At 40.6% G+C, this 15,915-nt stretch overlaps 1 protein-coding gene across 1 annotated transcript in view; it reads right to left on the bottom strand.

Moving 5' to 3' along the window:
- Nucleotides 1-1,883: 1,883 nt before the first annotated feature.
- The window catches only part of RAB38 (RAB38, member RAS oncogene family), a 63,251-nt gene continuing 49,219 nt past the window's right edge, over nt 1,884-15,915 (bottom strand). The window contains exon 3 of the mRNA XM_081238874.1: nt 1,884-2,760. Coding sequence (XP_081095000.1) covers nt 2,608-2,760 — 153 coding nt within the window. The 3' untranslated portion in view covers nt 1,884-2,607. The remainder of the gene's footprint in view (nt 2,761-15,915) is intronic.

Consider the following 15,915-nt stretch of genomic DNA (forward strand, 5'->3'; position numbering starts at 1 on the left):
AGAGATCGTACTTTTCCACTCAAGTCATAGTAGTTGTTCAAGTGAGACTTGATCCTAATTATTTGTCCAGCAGCAATGAGGGGAGGTGGGAGCAGAGCTTGAGAAGGGAAATATCACTATATAAAACATCCTACTGAGGTGAGGCTTTAACAGGGTAATTGACTGTTCTCCAACTGGAAAGGGTAAGGGGCTCTTTTTCTGGAGCAGAGTTTCAGAAGATTCTCTGGGTTCAAGACTCTTAAGAACATCTACCCAAATATCTCCTCCGATGTATCAGTGTCTGACTCTTTCCTTATAAAGATCCTGATTATAGTGGAGAAGACTTGCTAGCTCTATGATTTCGGCCTCCTTTATAACTCTACTTTTCCTAAAATTAAATCTTAGGCCCGATTTTCAGCATGGTCTATCCTGTAGCTGAAGGAAATGAAGGTCATTTTGATTGTTGCTTGGAGGTCTTTAAACTTTCACACCAAATCTTGAGTTGAGTGTTGGCTGACCCAAGTCTGTAATTTTTTTCCCTATGGAGTTTTATGGAAGTTAACTCTGCGATCTCATGTCTTTCAAATACAAGAGCAATAGGATTTTACTTCTGTCTGTATTCTATCCCAATCCACCTCATGAGAGTCTTAGTAATTATGGTGCTATAGCCTGCCAGGGATTAGCTCCCCTACATTATAAACCAGCAAGGGGGTCCCTGCTACCACCTGGTAGTGAATCATTCAGTTCACACGCTGGTATTGAGGATCTGCTTCCTAAACCACCTCTGTCCCAACTAACTTAGGTGAGGTTTGGCTTCCCATATAAGACCCTGAAACAGAATTTGAGTGAAAGTAGTTTATTTGGAAAGTGACCTAGGAAGCACCAGTAGAGGAGTGGGGAAGTGAGGAAAGAAGGAAATGAAGCCAATAAAGGATGCAGCAGGTGGGAAGGTTTCCCCTGTGGGAACCAAGGACTATTAGTACCACTGGGGTTGTCTAAGAGGCTGCAAAGAGCATGCCTCAGAACTGGTCTTCCCAAGAGACAAAGAACCTAAGGTATTCATCCCCCAGTCCCTGATATCATTGGTTTTGGGCTGCTCTGGAGACATTAACTCACTGGCCTGCCTGCCTCATGTGCTCCAGAGGCCAGAGAATGCCCTTAGGGAAAGGGTAACAAAGACAAATAATGGGAAGTTGTGTGGTTGGTACTTATGGAAACAATGACTGCCAAGATAATATGGAGAGGACACCCAAAAACATCAGTTACAAAGCTCCTGTGAGTGCATTATGAATATTAATGAAAAATAGTGCCTTTAAACAGTAGTAGCTACCTGCAGCATACCTGCACCACAGCCATTGTGCAAAGCAAGATATCACCATGCATAGTTTAGTTGTTTCTCTATATGTTGATTAGCTTGGCACTTTTCCTGACCAGACTATATGAGGATATATTCCTCTGCTTAACCAAAAATGTGTATATGTACTGCTTGCTTTCCTGACCTAAATGCCAATGTGAACTTTAGATATAGATGCTTTGGATTCATCTCTGTTTTTTTTTTTTTTTTCGGTACGCGGCCCTCTCACTGTTGTGGCCTCTCCCGTTGCGGAGCACAGGCTCCGGACGCGCATGTTCAGTGGCCATGGCTCACGGGCCCAGCTGCTCCGTGGCATGTGGGATCTTCCCAGACCGGGGCACGAACCAGTGTCCCCTGCATCGGCAGGTGGACTCTCAACCACTGCGCCACCAGGGAAGCCCTCATCTCTGTTTTAATAGTACCATTCCTTTGAGTGCATATTTCACATCACTTTTTTGAAATTAAATTTTAGAAATAGGTCTTGAGAACTATGGACACACAGTCAACAAAAAAGTTTAGAATACTAAGAAACTTAAAGCACTGGCAGAAATAAGGAAACAGCATCTTTTAATGTTTTATTTTCACTTGTGAAAATATATATAATATGTATTACACGCACAGAAGAGTCCCACAGCTTGAGTCAGAGAAAGCTAAAAGAAAGGCACATACCAGGGGCAGCCTTTTCATAAAGTTTTCAGTTAAACCAACATGCAGGGCATGGCAAGGGACAATAAAAGCAACAAAAGCACAGGAGGCCTGTGTACATGACTCTGAAGAGCTAAATCAGAGACAACTTTAGGTCTGTTGAGAATGGAGGTCATCTCTGGAGAAAATACTGTTTCTACTTAGTAGGCCTGTCAGACCAGCAGAGGATGTACTGAAATCTGAATAAAGACACCAGGGGGCAAAGTGAAAGCCAATGCTTAACTTGACAGCTAGCCTGTTCTTCTCCCCCTTCTCTTTCAGACCTGAGGCCTTGGTTGACTCAAAGAAGCAAATAACCGGGCCGACTCTGGCCCTGCACAATTATGGTCAGCTACAAGACAGAATTTTGTAACACACTAAATATTTTAGAAGCTTGTAAACACTGTGCTGATGCTGAGAAAAACATGAAAAGAACATTTGCTATTTCTCTTAGAGGAAAGATACAGGCATAGATCTTTGGCTTGCCCCAGGTGTATCCCTATCCTGATATTTGCCCAAAATGGTAGGAACTGAGACACAATTCATGAGATGATTGGATCACTTTCATCATATGCCAGCACAGGAGCCGACTAAGATTTAGCACAGCTGGAGCAGCTGACAACCCTGGGAGATGTGAGATGGGGCTTCACGATGTCAGGCTGAATGGATTCCATCAGGTCACACTCGTTCGCAAGTATATGTTTCACCAGGCATCTGGAAGCTTCATCAATGTTGATATTTTCCTAAGGGGAGAAAACAGCTCTTATTCAATATTCTACAATGATGCTATGGCAGAGATGTATATGAGACAAAAGGGCAGTATTTAAATATCTCTTCCTAAACCCTTTCCATGCATCCTCTTTCTATTCCCTTCACTCTCATTTATTACCTCTAAGAACTTTACTCTTTAGTCCTTCACAAAAGTAAAATATGTATTTGTTTTGTCACTTAGGAGGAATAGTGTTTGGTGGGTTCACTTAATAGACTGAATTTAAATTAGAGGGCAATTTTCTTATTTTTATGTACTCTTACATTATAGCATAATATTGTAGAAGACACAGTAAGTCTTCAATCTAAATTAGGTTCATAATTGCACTCTGCCACATACTACCTTTGTGACCTTGATATGAAATAGGAATAATAAGACACCTCTTGAAGCAGTCATTAGTGGTTTCACAAGTACTTCTGGCTCTCTGCCTTCCAGTCAAATGGTAGGAGTGCCCTGCTCTGACCTCTTTGAAGTTAGGCATGGACACGTGACTTTCATGGGACAATGAAACGGGAGGATAAATGATGTGTCTCACTTTCACTTTCGTGTAGAAGCAATAAGAGACAATGCTCAGTTCACCATGTTCTTTTCTCTCTGCTTCTGCAATCATGGAAAGCACAGAGATGGAAATTCTCTTGGCCTAAGTCTATGAATGAGGTTCAAAAAGAACCAAGTATCCTATGGTGATTCATGAAGGATGAATGAGAATTATGACTTTAAGCCACTGAGATTTGGGGTTGTTCATTACGGTGACATTACTTAGACAATCCAGGTGGACATAACTCTTCAAAGAAAAATATGAAATCAGACATATCAATCTAGTTTCAAGAATGAAATAAACTTCAACTTGGAGAAAATATGGAGCAAACCTTTGAATCTAAAATATATTGTTTCATTCTTGGGAATCCATTCCATGGCAATAAAAGCATTTGTGCCTCAGGAAAGATGTACAAGAATGTTTATTGTAGAAATTTTCATAACCAATAAAAAAGAAAAAAGAAGAGAAAGAAAAGAGAAAAACTGGAAAACCTGAGGACACTTATGAACAGGAATGGAATACACACAACATGGAATATTATGCAATAGCAGAACATGGATGAACCTTGAAAACATCATGCTAAGTGAAAGAAGCCAGTCACGAAGGACCACATATTGTACGATTCATTTACATGAAATGTCCAAAATAGGCAAATCCAAGGAGACAGAAAACAGATTGTTGGTGGTTGGCTAGGGCCGGGTGGGGAGAGTGATTGTAGAGAATTGGAATGATTGCTAGTGGATGCAGGGTGGGTGGCGTTTCTTTTTGGAGTGATGAAAATGTTCTAAAATTGGTTGTGGTGATGCTTGCACAACTCTGGATATACTAAAAACCACTGGAATTTACACCTTAAAGGGGTGAATTATACGGCATGTGAATTACATCTCAATAGCGTTATAGGAAAAGAATGAGATTACTGGGTCAAATATATATATATATATACCTATATATATATTATATATATATATATATATAATATATATAGTTTATTCAGTAACTATAGGTTAAGTTGCCTTTTCTCTGCTAGTCAGAAAACAGAAATACAGAATATTTGCTACTAATATACTAAACAAAAAACCTTGATCTCTTGTAAATTCAGATTTGACTGTCTTTATCACAATTTGTAGAATTTCTCTGATGTGTCTCCTTATATTCAATGGAAAGAGAGAAGGACATTTTTGTCAAATTGTTTTGCTCCAAGGCCTTGTTGTCCAATCTGAAGTATAACTACTTATACCTAATTTTTGTATGTATGTCAGCGTTGCTGATATATTTTGAGATCATTGCATGAAGTCATATTACATGGAAAATGTATTGCATGAAATCATATTACATGGAAAATGTAAGAGGTAGTGATGTTTTCCAAATGGTATCTATGGCTAATGCAATTAGGTGTAAATATTCATTAGCACATTTCAGATCATTCAAGCCCAACCCTGAGCTCACTTGCTACGAAAGCTTAAGGTAACTTTTCAAGTTCCAGAAACAACAAACCTCTCCCATTTACAGAGCCTTAATAAAGATTCCTCTGAGGGTTTCTAAATCTAAAACAAGGTGAAGTTCTGGTTGCTTTTTTGTTTGTTTGTGATGTTGTTGTTACTCGTTTTTATACCAGACCAGAATTCACATCTCTGAGCTTCCCTTTCCTGATCTATATGACGTTCTCGATGAGAATAGTTATCTAATAAAAAATTGCTTTTCTTTATGGGATGCAGGGGTTATTGGTGCTTTCACAGTGCTGGGCACTTCATATACATAATCTTATTTAAACCCATTTAAAGCCCTATAAGACAAGGATTAGTTTTTTGTTCTTATTTATTCTGTTGTTATTGTTGGGGTAGAGGTGAGCGTGACCTCTCTCCCTTCAGCTGAAGTATCTGCCTTATGCCATGGAAACCAGTCCATAGAGAGCAGCCATCCTTCTGCCCTCTTCCCATTGCTCATGCTCACCATGCCTTCTGTCACTCTTCTTCTTCCTAGTATCAGGCCCAGGGGTCACATTTAAACTACCTGCTCCCAGGAAGTAATCTGACGTAGGCAGAGTCTGGATCTTTGGGACAGACCCAGGTCAATGCTTGGCTCTCGGGTCCAGCCACTTGTTTACGTGATCCGTTAGAAGCCTGGCCCATGGTCCTCCACTGCCTCTTATTCAAGGAAAGTGGGGAAGTGTAGCCTCACTTAGCCTCCCAGGCCTTGGCCTCTAGGGCCAGCACATCTCACTAAAGAAGCTCTACATTTGGGTGGTCTGAAGGTGCTTTCCTAGCCATTAATAAACATATACTTTGATTCTCTTTTGGCTATTGCTTGTGTGTTGGGGAACGAGCAACAATATCCCACCCCAAATACCAAACACAGGATATCATCGTAGCTGTTTACAGGTAAGAAAACTTAAGTTTAGAGAGATTAAGAGACTTCCGCCACAAAAGCATGCAGCAGATGGGTTTGAGGGCCAGAACTCACACCCAGGTGTTTCTGACATCAAAGCCTGGCTCTTACCAAGCTATATTCCTTTTCAAGACTGTTTTGAAAATCAAGTGCAATAACAAATAAAAGTTCTTACTACAGGGTTAGGCCCAGTGGGTGCAAAATCAATCTTAGTCCCCTTTTCTTTCATAAAGCAAGTTTTAAGCATCAAAAAGGGCCTTCCTTCACATACCAGTTAGATTTGACAGTAGTATATTTAATACCTCCACTCAAATATTAACATCATAGTTAAATAGGGTTTTCTTTCATTAATGTACAAATTGGCAAAATCTACTAACAAAGAGGGTGAAGTGTGGACAAATGAATGAAAATCCATTATCATTATGAGAAAAACAACGAAAACCTAAGCCCAATTAGTGGCAGCCTAGCAGGAACATTTTAGTAAAAGATAAGATGATGCTGGTGAAATTGTGACCTTAAACCCACTGCGTAAAGGCTGGCTGGTGTTAGGACTAAGGCAGGAGATTATGCAGGATGCGGTTCTGGACCAAGGAAACCATCAGAACCAAAGAGTGGCTGTACCTGCTTTTAGATTTTATATAGGAACAGGGTAGCAGTCCATGATGACTGAGTCACAGTCATTCAATTAATATTATTTAGAGTCCCACTAAGTATGAGGCATACAAAGATAAAGAGGTTAAAATAAGCTCTGTCCTTGACTGAGCTTATACTAGCAAGGTAAACAGCAGAGGTATAAGGTTGGAAAGGGCACCTGGAGCCAGGTTACTGTAGAGCCTTCAATGCTAAGTTGGCCAGATAGAGTCACTGAGGCTTTTTTGCAACTGAAGTGTCAATAAACACAATCTGATACTAGACAAAACTATATGGACCCTTAGCACTCTTTTTAATTACTTAATCTTTCAGTGAGCACTTAGGAAATACCTATCATGTGCACCGTGGTGCTGGTTGCCATGGTATACCTATTTCAGATTGGAACCTTCAAGAGGAAGGCAGGAAGAGGAGCAAGTACTTATACTGATCACATGCTTTCCACAAAAGGGTACAATGTATAGTGTCTAGAGGACAGGTCTGAAGCCAAACTCTAATCTCAGCTCCCACTTTCTGCTTGTGTGACCTTGGGAAAACTGTTTCAACCACTCCACTCCACACCTTAATTTCCTCCTCTGTAAAAAGGGAATCAAGAGATCTACTTTATAGGCCATTTAAAGTTAATACATGTTAATATTTAGAACATGTGAGACACTTAGAACAGTGAAGGGGATAGGGCATACATTCAATAAATGTTATCCACATATTCTCCTCATTTAATTGTCAGGAGAGCATGATAATGTGTGTATTCTATTCCTTCACTTTGCAGCTGAAGAAACATATTGAGTAGGCATAAGTGGCTGGTCCCAAGACACACACTGGTAAGTGGCAGGGCGAGGTGTGAGGCCAGGGAGAACAGTAAACACTAATATTTGCTGTGACCTTTACTATATACTCACTACAAAAAGGCAAGATGTATAGTGTTTAGGGCACATGCTTGGAGCCCCTTATCTCAAGTCCCCCTAAATATTTCCCCCAAATAAATAAAGGAACACAGCATGGGCAGGGTGTGTGTGTTTCCAGAATTAAAAGGGTAAGAAAGGGCTTCCCTGGTGGCGCAGTGGTTGAGAGTCCGCCTGCAATGCGGGGGACACGGGTTCGTGCCCCGGTCCGGGAAGATCCCACATACTGCGGAGCGGCTGGGCCCGTGAGCCATGGCCGCTGAGCCTGCACGTCCGGAGCCTGTGCTCCGCAACAGGAGAGGCCACAACAGTGAGAGGCCCACGTACCGCAAAAAAAAAAAAAAAAAAAAAAAAGGGTAAGAAGTTGCAGTCAGGGCCTCAGGCAAGGCTACTGTGCATTGCTGGCCCTTCTGTCTTTCCGTACACCGCTGAAGTCACAGCCAAGACTTAGGCTAGGAGAAGGAATAGCAATAACTATTAATAACAGAACTAACGTCCCTCTCCCCTTCTGTGCAAAGTGAGCATGAATAATCAAACCCTGCCTGATAAAACTATAGGTTTGGACCTTTTGGGCAATTAGATTCCAATATAATTGATTGTCCTACTTGGCAGCCAAGCAGACACAGCCAAGCCCATATTTTCTAGGTGACTGTTAAGAAGCAGAGCTGCTGGTACAAGTGCAAAATACGACCTGGGTATTTTTATTGATGTTTATTCTAGAGAGCTATAACAACACCTCCAGGAGCATCTTTTGCTGTAAAGGTAAATCATACATCCTATGGCTTTCAAGACACGTACACTTAGACTGATCTGACTGTGATTTATTTACATATTTGCAATATGACAAGATGGTCTATTGTGCTGACTACTTTAGGTTGATGTGTGCTCATCTTTATGTCTCTGCTCTGAATCTTTTAATTTATATCAGTAAGCATGCCTGAGAAATAAGCTTAAAATGCCTAACAAAGCATTTTAGTAAAAACAAATGGTAGTAACTACCAGAGTATTATTGTGCCTACTCCCAGCTGGGCATATAGCAGGTGCTTTACTTATGAGATATTGTTCACATCCAATCCTCACGAAAATCTATTTAAGAACTAACAGCTATATTTTAAAGGTAAGGAAACTTTAACCTTTAACAAGGTTGAGTAACTTAACCAGAGCGGAACAAGATCTTGGTCAATCTGTCATTCCAACCAAGAGCGCCCTAACTGCACTTTCTATTCTGCTCCCATACCTTACATGACCATACCTCCAAGGATCAAAACAGATATTAAAATAGTTTTATTTCTAAATCAGTAGTTCTCAGTCCTGGCTGCATATTCAAGTCACTTGGAGAGTTCAAAAAAATCTACTACCAGGACCCTCATCCCAGACATTGGTCTTGGATGAGGCCCAGCATAAGCATTTTTTAAAAGATCTTCCACTTCTTTAAAACGTACATCCAATAAAAAGAATGAAATAATGCCATTTGCAGCAACATGGATGGACCTAGAGATTGTCATACTGAGTGAAGCAAGTCAGACAGAGAAAGACAAATATCATATGATATCACCTATATGTGGAATCTAAAAAAATGGTACAAATGAACTTATTTACAAAACAGGAATAGAGTCACAGATGTAGAAAACAATCTTATGGTTACCAGGGGGGAAAGGGGTGCCGAGGGATAAATTGGGAGATTGGGATTGACATATACACACTACTGTATATAACATAGATAGCTATTAAGGACCTACTGTATAGCACAGGGAACTCTACTCAATACTATGACCTATATGGAAAATGTCTAAAGAAGAGTGAGTATGTGTATATGTATAACTGATTCACCGTGCTGTACAGCAGAAACTAACAGAACATTTTAAATCAACTATACTCCAATAAAATTTTTTTAAAATGTGCATCCAGATTTGAGACACACTCATATAATTAAGAATGCCTTGAAAGATGCTCCTTTTTGTTTCAATTGTGAACTCTCCGGAAATAACATTTAATACAGTGATTTTAAGCTGTGGTGATTCTGATCTTCCCAGAGAAGAAGGCATATAAATCTATCTGAGGTCTTGTGTACGTGTCAGTTTTTTAATTAGCTCTTCAGGACATCTGTCTGGTGGCAAATTATTTAATCTCTGACCCCTGGTGCCAGACAGCAAAAACATCCTAGCAGAAAACCTTCACATCTGCCTAGTTAGAAGCTGGCAGAGCATTCATCCTCCTGTAATCTTTCCAAAGACATCAACCTCCAACATAACACCAAGTGTACCAGAAGCTCTGAGGTTAGGGCACTAAATTCTTCAGCGCTGTGAAATTTTAATTAGAGAAGGTGGCCCACTAGATAATAACACCGGTGTAAGAAGTCTCACACAGAACAGGTGTTTTGAAAATACTTTCTCTAAGAAGATTCAGCACTCGTTTATGGAGCACATAAGTGCCAAACCTTTTGCTAGCTCTCATTTACTGTAGTTCAAGTCTAATGTGGGGCAAGCACAGTGAACACCTTTATTTTTGTCTGTATGGTACTTTTTTTCCTCCCGTATCCCCCATATCACTCCTCCTTTCCTTTGGGTAACTGCTTCCTCCCATTGGCAATCATGAGCTTCTACTGGGGCTCCTCCAAACTGAGTCCTATATCTCAGACATTGTTCTCAGAAGTTGGCACTTCATTTAATCTTCAAAATAAAGCCAAGGTGGGAGGTACTGCCCTTATTTGACAGAACAGGAAAGTGAGGTTCAGAGAAGCTAATGACAGACTCAAGGTCTCAGCGAGAGTCAGGGGAAAAATAGGGCTCCCAATCCAATCCTCAAAGGTTCTATATTTTCTCTTCTTCTTCTCCTTGCTGATGTCTTAGAGTCTCTGGCCAACAGTTGGTAAGTGCCCAAGCGAAGGTCTACCTAAATCCAGAGCCCATGGCTTTGCACTTTGTCACACTTCTCCATGAAAGGAAGACAGACATGGAGAGTGTGATTCAGACAAACCAGGTCCTAATCCTGTCCTATTATCTGAAAGCTACCAGACTTCAGTCTATCTAATGGGCACTAGGAAGGACAGATGGAGCCATATTGTCTCTGATTTCAATGCAGGATAGAGTCCCATTGTCAGCATGGAGATATGGGAAGGAAGAGGAAAGTTCACAAAATCAACTCCAAAGACTGTGTCGCTCTGACAATGCCTCCCCCATCCCCACCATCGCCCTAGCTCAGCCCCTGTCCTTTACACACTAGATGTCAAAGTCCATCTCACACCCTCTTTTCCCCCTCTTCTCTACAGTCCCAGGGCCACCTACCTTAAACCTCTCTTCCCTTATCTCCTCCTCACCACTCTAGCAGCATCTGGAACCCCACTTCAGCCGTAGAGCTTCTCCAAACTTAGAGAGAACCACCCAATATTAAAGAGCGAGGGAAATTAGACATTACTAATTCAACCTGCTATCTTTGATGCATCAGGAAATTAAGGCAACAGAGAAGGAAAGTGACTTGCCTAGCATCACATAGGCTACCTCTTAGTTCTTGCTGCTTGCACGATGCTTTGCTTCTAGAAACATTATCTCTTCTGAGTAGCCATCTCTCAGCACTTGGAAATGTATCTTCAGTGCTCCCTGGCACTTTGTACCCACCTGGCACTTACCATTGACTCATAACTGCCTGTTGTCATTATGTTGGTGTTCCTGGTTCCCAGTACAGAGCCTAGTGTAATAAGAGAACTCTAAACAATGTTACCAAAATTAGCTGATACCTGTTGATAACTTTTTATAGGCCAGGTACCTTTTAAGTACTTTAACTGTATTAACTAAGTCAATCCTCATGAAAACTCAGGTGAAGAAACTGAGGTATAGAAAGGTTAAAATTTTTTCCCAGGGCTACACAGCCAGCAAGTCAAACTTTTGGAACCTGATTCTCTAGCCCATGCTCAGCCACTACTATGACCCCGGAAAGTTCCAGAACTCTTAAATGACAAAGCAAGACTCAAGCCCAGAGCCCCTGGTCTTATCCTACTGTGTCATACTCCTCTCTATAAATGTTTGCTGAAGAAATGAAGACTGAAGTCTCATCTCAAAAAGAGAGTTAAGAATAAACATAAGCATAAAAACTATCATTTAGCCTGATTTAATAAACCCTATTAATAAAGACAAAAGCCTTCAGTCAAAATACTTTCTCACTCATCAGTTTGAGAAGATAAATGGCCCACTAGACACAAAATGTTAATAGTAATAATTGCTGACATTTACTGTACACTTACCATGGAAATTTCACTCAGGTCCTATGCATGTACACTTCATATATAAATAATCTCATTAACCTTAGTACACCATGGGAGGTGGGTATACTATTAACCTATTTTACAGATGAGAAAACTGAAACACATATAGGATAAGTTACTTAGCCACAGTAATGGCTGGACTTAATTCAAAGTCATATTTATAGAATGCTAACTATGAGAAGAAGTATGCTTTACAATTCATTTCTACTGTGATAAATGTTTTCATTCTGACACCTCTACGTGCCAAATCCAAGAACTGAGACTAGAACATTGCTGTCCCAGGAAGTAATGGAAAGAGAATGAGCTTTGGAGTCAAGCTTTGAAACTCGGTTGCCACTTACTGCAGGACCAAGGGCAAGTCCAAATCCTGAGACTTAACCTGCTTAATCTGTAAAATGAGGTTAATGACAACTACACTTCACAGGGTATGTGTTAGAATTAAATGTTACACACAGATGAAGCACCTAGACATTACATATACATCCTCAGATGAATACATGCTCCCTTCTTGTGTCTGCTTCTCTTCACCTTCTCCCTTTATGTCATTCTTCAGTGATCACCTCCATAAGAAGTTGCCTCTAACTCCCCCAGACTGCGACAAAAGCACCACTCTATTCGGGAATCTATCACTGGTCAATATGTAACAGCTTGTTTGTCTGTATCTTCACAGCACAGGGGGCTACTGGGGGTCTTACTGCTGTGGCCTAGTGTCTAGCGCAGTGCCTGCATGCAGTAGGCACCTGGAATATACTGGGTAAATGAATGAACAAATGAACAAATGAATGAATGAATGGATGGATGAACCAATCAATGAGGCCCTCAGAAGAGTAACAAGTTCAGGTTTCAACCTAAAAATAATTTCAGGGCTTCCCTGGTGGTGCAGTGGCTGGGAGTCCGCCTGCCGATGCAGGGGACACGGGTTTGTGCCCCGGTCCGGGAGGATCCCACATGCCGCGGAGCAGCTGGGCCCGTGAGCCATGGCCGCTGGGCTTGCACGTCTGGAGCCTGTGCTCCACAACGGGAGAGGCCACAACAGTGAGAGGCCTGCGTACTGCAAAAAAAAAAAAAAATAATAATAATAATAATAATGATAATAATAATAATTTCAGATGTGGGTGATTTCTGTAGGGAGTGAAATGGAAAACATATTCACAACAGAATTTACTTCACAAGTCAAACTGCCTGTTCTTATCTTGTTTTCTAGCTATGATTTGACACCATTCTTTTTAGGTAAAACGAAGGAAGACTGACTGAACCAGTTTATAAAAATTGAGCTGAACTGCTAAAGGCTTTGCAATTGAGTGGACCTATGTTGGAGTATTGATTTCACTCTTTTAAAAATAATTCTTCATATCTTGTTGCTTCAAAAATGATTTTAGGTGACCTGTGCTTTTTAATAATTAGATGAACTTAGACAAATGCTTAATTTTTCTGGGCCTCACCTACAATTTAGGGAGAATAACACCCACTTGACAGAATTACCAAGATTAGAAATATCTCATTTGGGGCAAAAGTAGAAGCTGAGTAACATTATGTATTTTTATGATTATATTATACATAATTATTTTAATATCATCTTTTCCTCTTAAGAACTTTATGAAACTGAATGAAAGGTCAATTCTAGCTTAACGACTTCGTTGGTTTTTTTTCTTTATATATGATCCTTTTTCCAAGCCCTCAACTAACTTTTTAGTAGAGAGTTTGAAATCATTGCTTTTCCAGATAGTACTGTTGACCAAAAAGTTGAGAATTATGTTGTATTTGTGGACAAAACTTAAGCCTGGGACACAGCCTCTTGGATAGCTCAGAGGCACTGTTCTGAAGAGGTAAAGGAGGAGCCTGGATACATGGGAATTTTTGCAACAAAGATCAAGTAGTCAGACCATCAAAAGATTACTGTTAGTTAAAGAAAACCAGATATCTCAAGGTAAGGAGTTCAGCATTTTTCTATGTATGGGAAGATGCAAGGGTCTGGGCTCACTGAAATCATTCCTTTGATATGCATCTCAGCTATCTGGGGCCAGTATCCTGTGCTTTCTCATCCTGAGTCTCCTCAGGGTGGACAGTCAGGGGCGGCTGCAGTGTCTGACTGCTAGATGGGGGGTGTCCTTTTTCTATCCTGAAGTCCCTCAGGGCTCACCGTCCGGGCAGCTGTAATGTGATGGTTTGATGGCTGCAACATCCTTTGTTTACTGATATGGTAGGCAACATTCTGCCACCATTATAATGATATCTTGGGTGCAAACATACAGAAACAAGAACTATGAGTAAAATTGAATGTGTTGATAAAACTAAACAAATTCATCTTTTAATCACCTTTTTGTATTTAGAATGTCATGATGCTAGCTAGCTACCAGAACTCTGGCCCCAACCCTAGAATCTATGTCTTCTCCTCCCTACTAACACCTGTTGTCTAACTCTTAAATTCCACAGTCACATATCAAGTCATTCTTAGCCTGGGCAACCTCCCTGAAGCAGTAGTTAGCACGTGGTAAATAATTTTCTTCTCCCTGATATGGAATAACACTATACTTTTCTTCATTCTACAAACTTGTAATAGGAAAAAAAAGAGGAGATACATCAATCTGAAGTTCCTATCATGTAATATTGAAATATCATGTAACTAAATGAAATAATTCATTATTCAGCAAATAATCATTGAGCACTTTCCCTGGACCAGGCACTTTTCATCAAAGTCTTTACACTCTGTGTTTTCATACACTGTGGAGTCAGCCATGCTGTGATTATCTTATTAGCTCAGACCTTTTCCACCTCTGCTTCAAGATGATGATGGTGATATCCTCCTTTCTCACAATCACTCTGACATTTCACCTTGAGTCAGGCCCTGTGTGATCTCTTCTCTGATCACATGCTTCCATTTTCTTCCCATGGCAATAGTCCTCCATATTCCTGCCAAACTGTCTCTTGACTACTCTCATTAAAGTGTAGTGATGGCCATACCTCATCCCCACTCCCAGCTCAAAAAACTTTGCTGCCTCACCTTGCCTACTCAGAATCAATGCAGACCACTACACTGAGGGCCAACCAGCACGGCCACAACTTAACTCTCCTCCCTCATCTCCATTGGCTGTCCTTACTTGGCTAGGTTCCAGCCGAACTAAGCCTCAGGCCATCCCCTCAATGTGCGTTGCTTGGGGTATTCTTACTCCATCTCTATCTCAGGCCTTCTGCCCATCCAGAGCAAACACATCTCACTTGGAGGTATTCAGCTGCTGACATCTACCTGATTCACTGGGATTTCATTTGAATCCTGCTTTGAATTTTTGGATGAAACTCAGGTTCATTCCCCAGTTTTAGAATCTGTTAGTCAATATGAAATTTTACTGTTTGTATATTTCTTTATTGAAGAGGAAAGGTGCAATAGAAAGACTCAGAACTATCCTAGCTCTGCCAGTCCTAACTGGGTAACCTCAGGGAAGTCACCATAACCTCTCTCTGAGCCTCAGTTTCTTTACCTATAATCTGTGATAAAAATAATGCCAACTTCACAAGGTTGTTGTGAATGTGTATAAAATGAGATGAGATATTTAAAAGCACTCAGCAATAGTGTAGGCATACGATAGGCCCTGAAAAGAAAATACAACACTCAGGAAATAAAACAACATTGCATATTATTAAAATTTTATATGGGAATGTTTGGAGGGACAAACATCCTTCTTTGTTAGAGTACGATATCTCATAGCAGGTTCTGAAGTTTCATAAGGTAGTACAGGAAAAAAAGAAAAGCTTCTATGGTTAAATAATTTTAGGAATGTTAAGTTAAAAATAATTCAAAATGTTTCTTTATCACAGTTAAAAATAATTCAAAATGTTTCTTGAATTAAAAATAATTCAAGATGTTTCTTTATCAAAACGTTTCTTTATCTCAGAATCCTAGACAGTCGCAGAATGCGGTACGTGATGGAACTTCTTGCATTAAATGGAGAGGAACTTTAGCATCATGGGGGTTGGACATGAGGGAAACCAAAGCAACAGGGCAGAACTGGGAGCAGAAGAGAAAGACCTGCAACAGTAACACGTGAGTCAAGAAAAGGCAGGTTCATGTTGGGTGGGGAGGCTTGGCGAGAAGCAAGCTCTTCCCCTTTCCCCCTCCCATCTCCAAGCAGAGAATGAGTGTGCAGTGTTTCATAAACTTATCTGATCACAGAACACTGATCTCATGCTCTTTCTCACAGGGCTGGTGTTCCTCTTTGCACAGTTTGGCAACTTTTGATCGGAGCAGTGGTAGGATAAATGGGAGTGGTGTGGATGGCAGTTGTGGGGGTGGGTGGAGAGAGACACTTATTAACTGATTTAGTCTCATACTTGTGGATTTCTTTACTCCTTACCTAGGTACTGCTACCTCCATTTTTGCCTTTTTCCATTTTTCTGAGCCTC

This window comes from Mesoplodon bidens (genome assembly GCF_964165515.1).
Source record: "Mesoplodon bidens genome assembly, chromosome: 7".
Classification (NCBI taxonomy): domain Eukaryota; kingdom Metazoa; phylum Chordata; class Mammalia; order Artiodactyla; family Ziphiidae; genus Mesoplodon; species Mesoplodon bidens.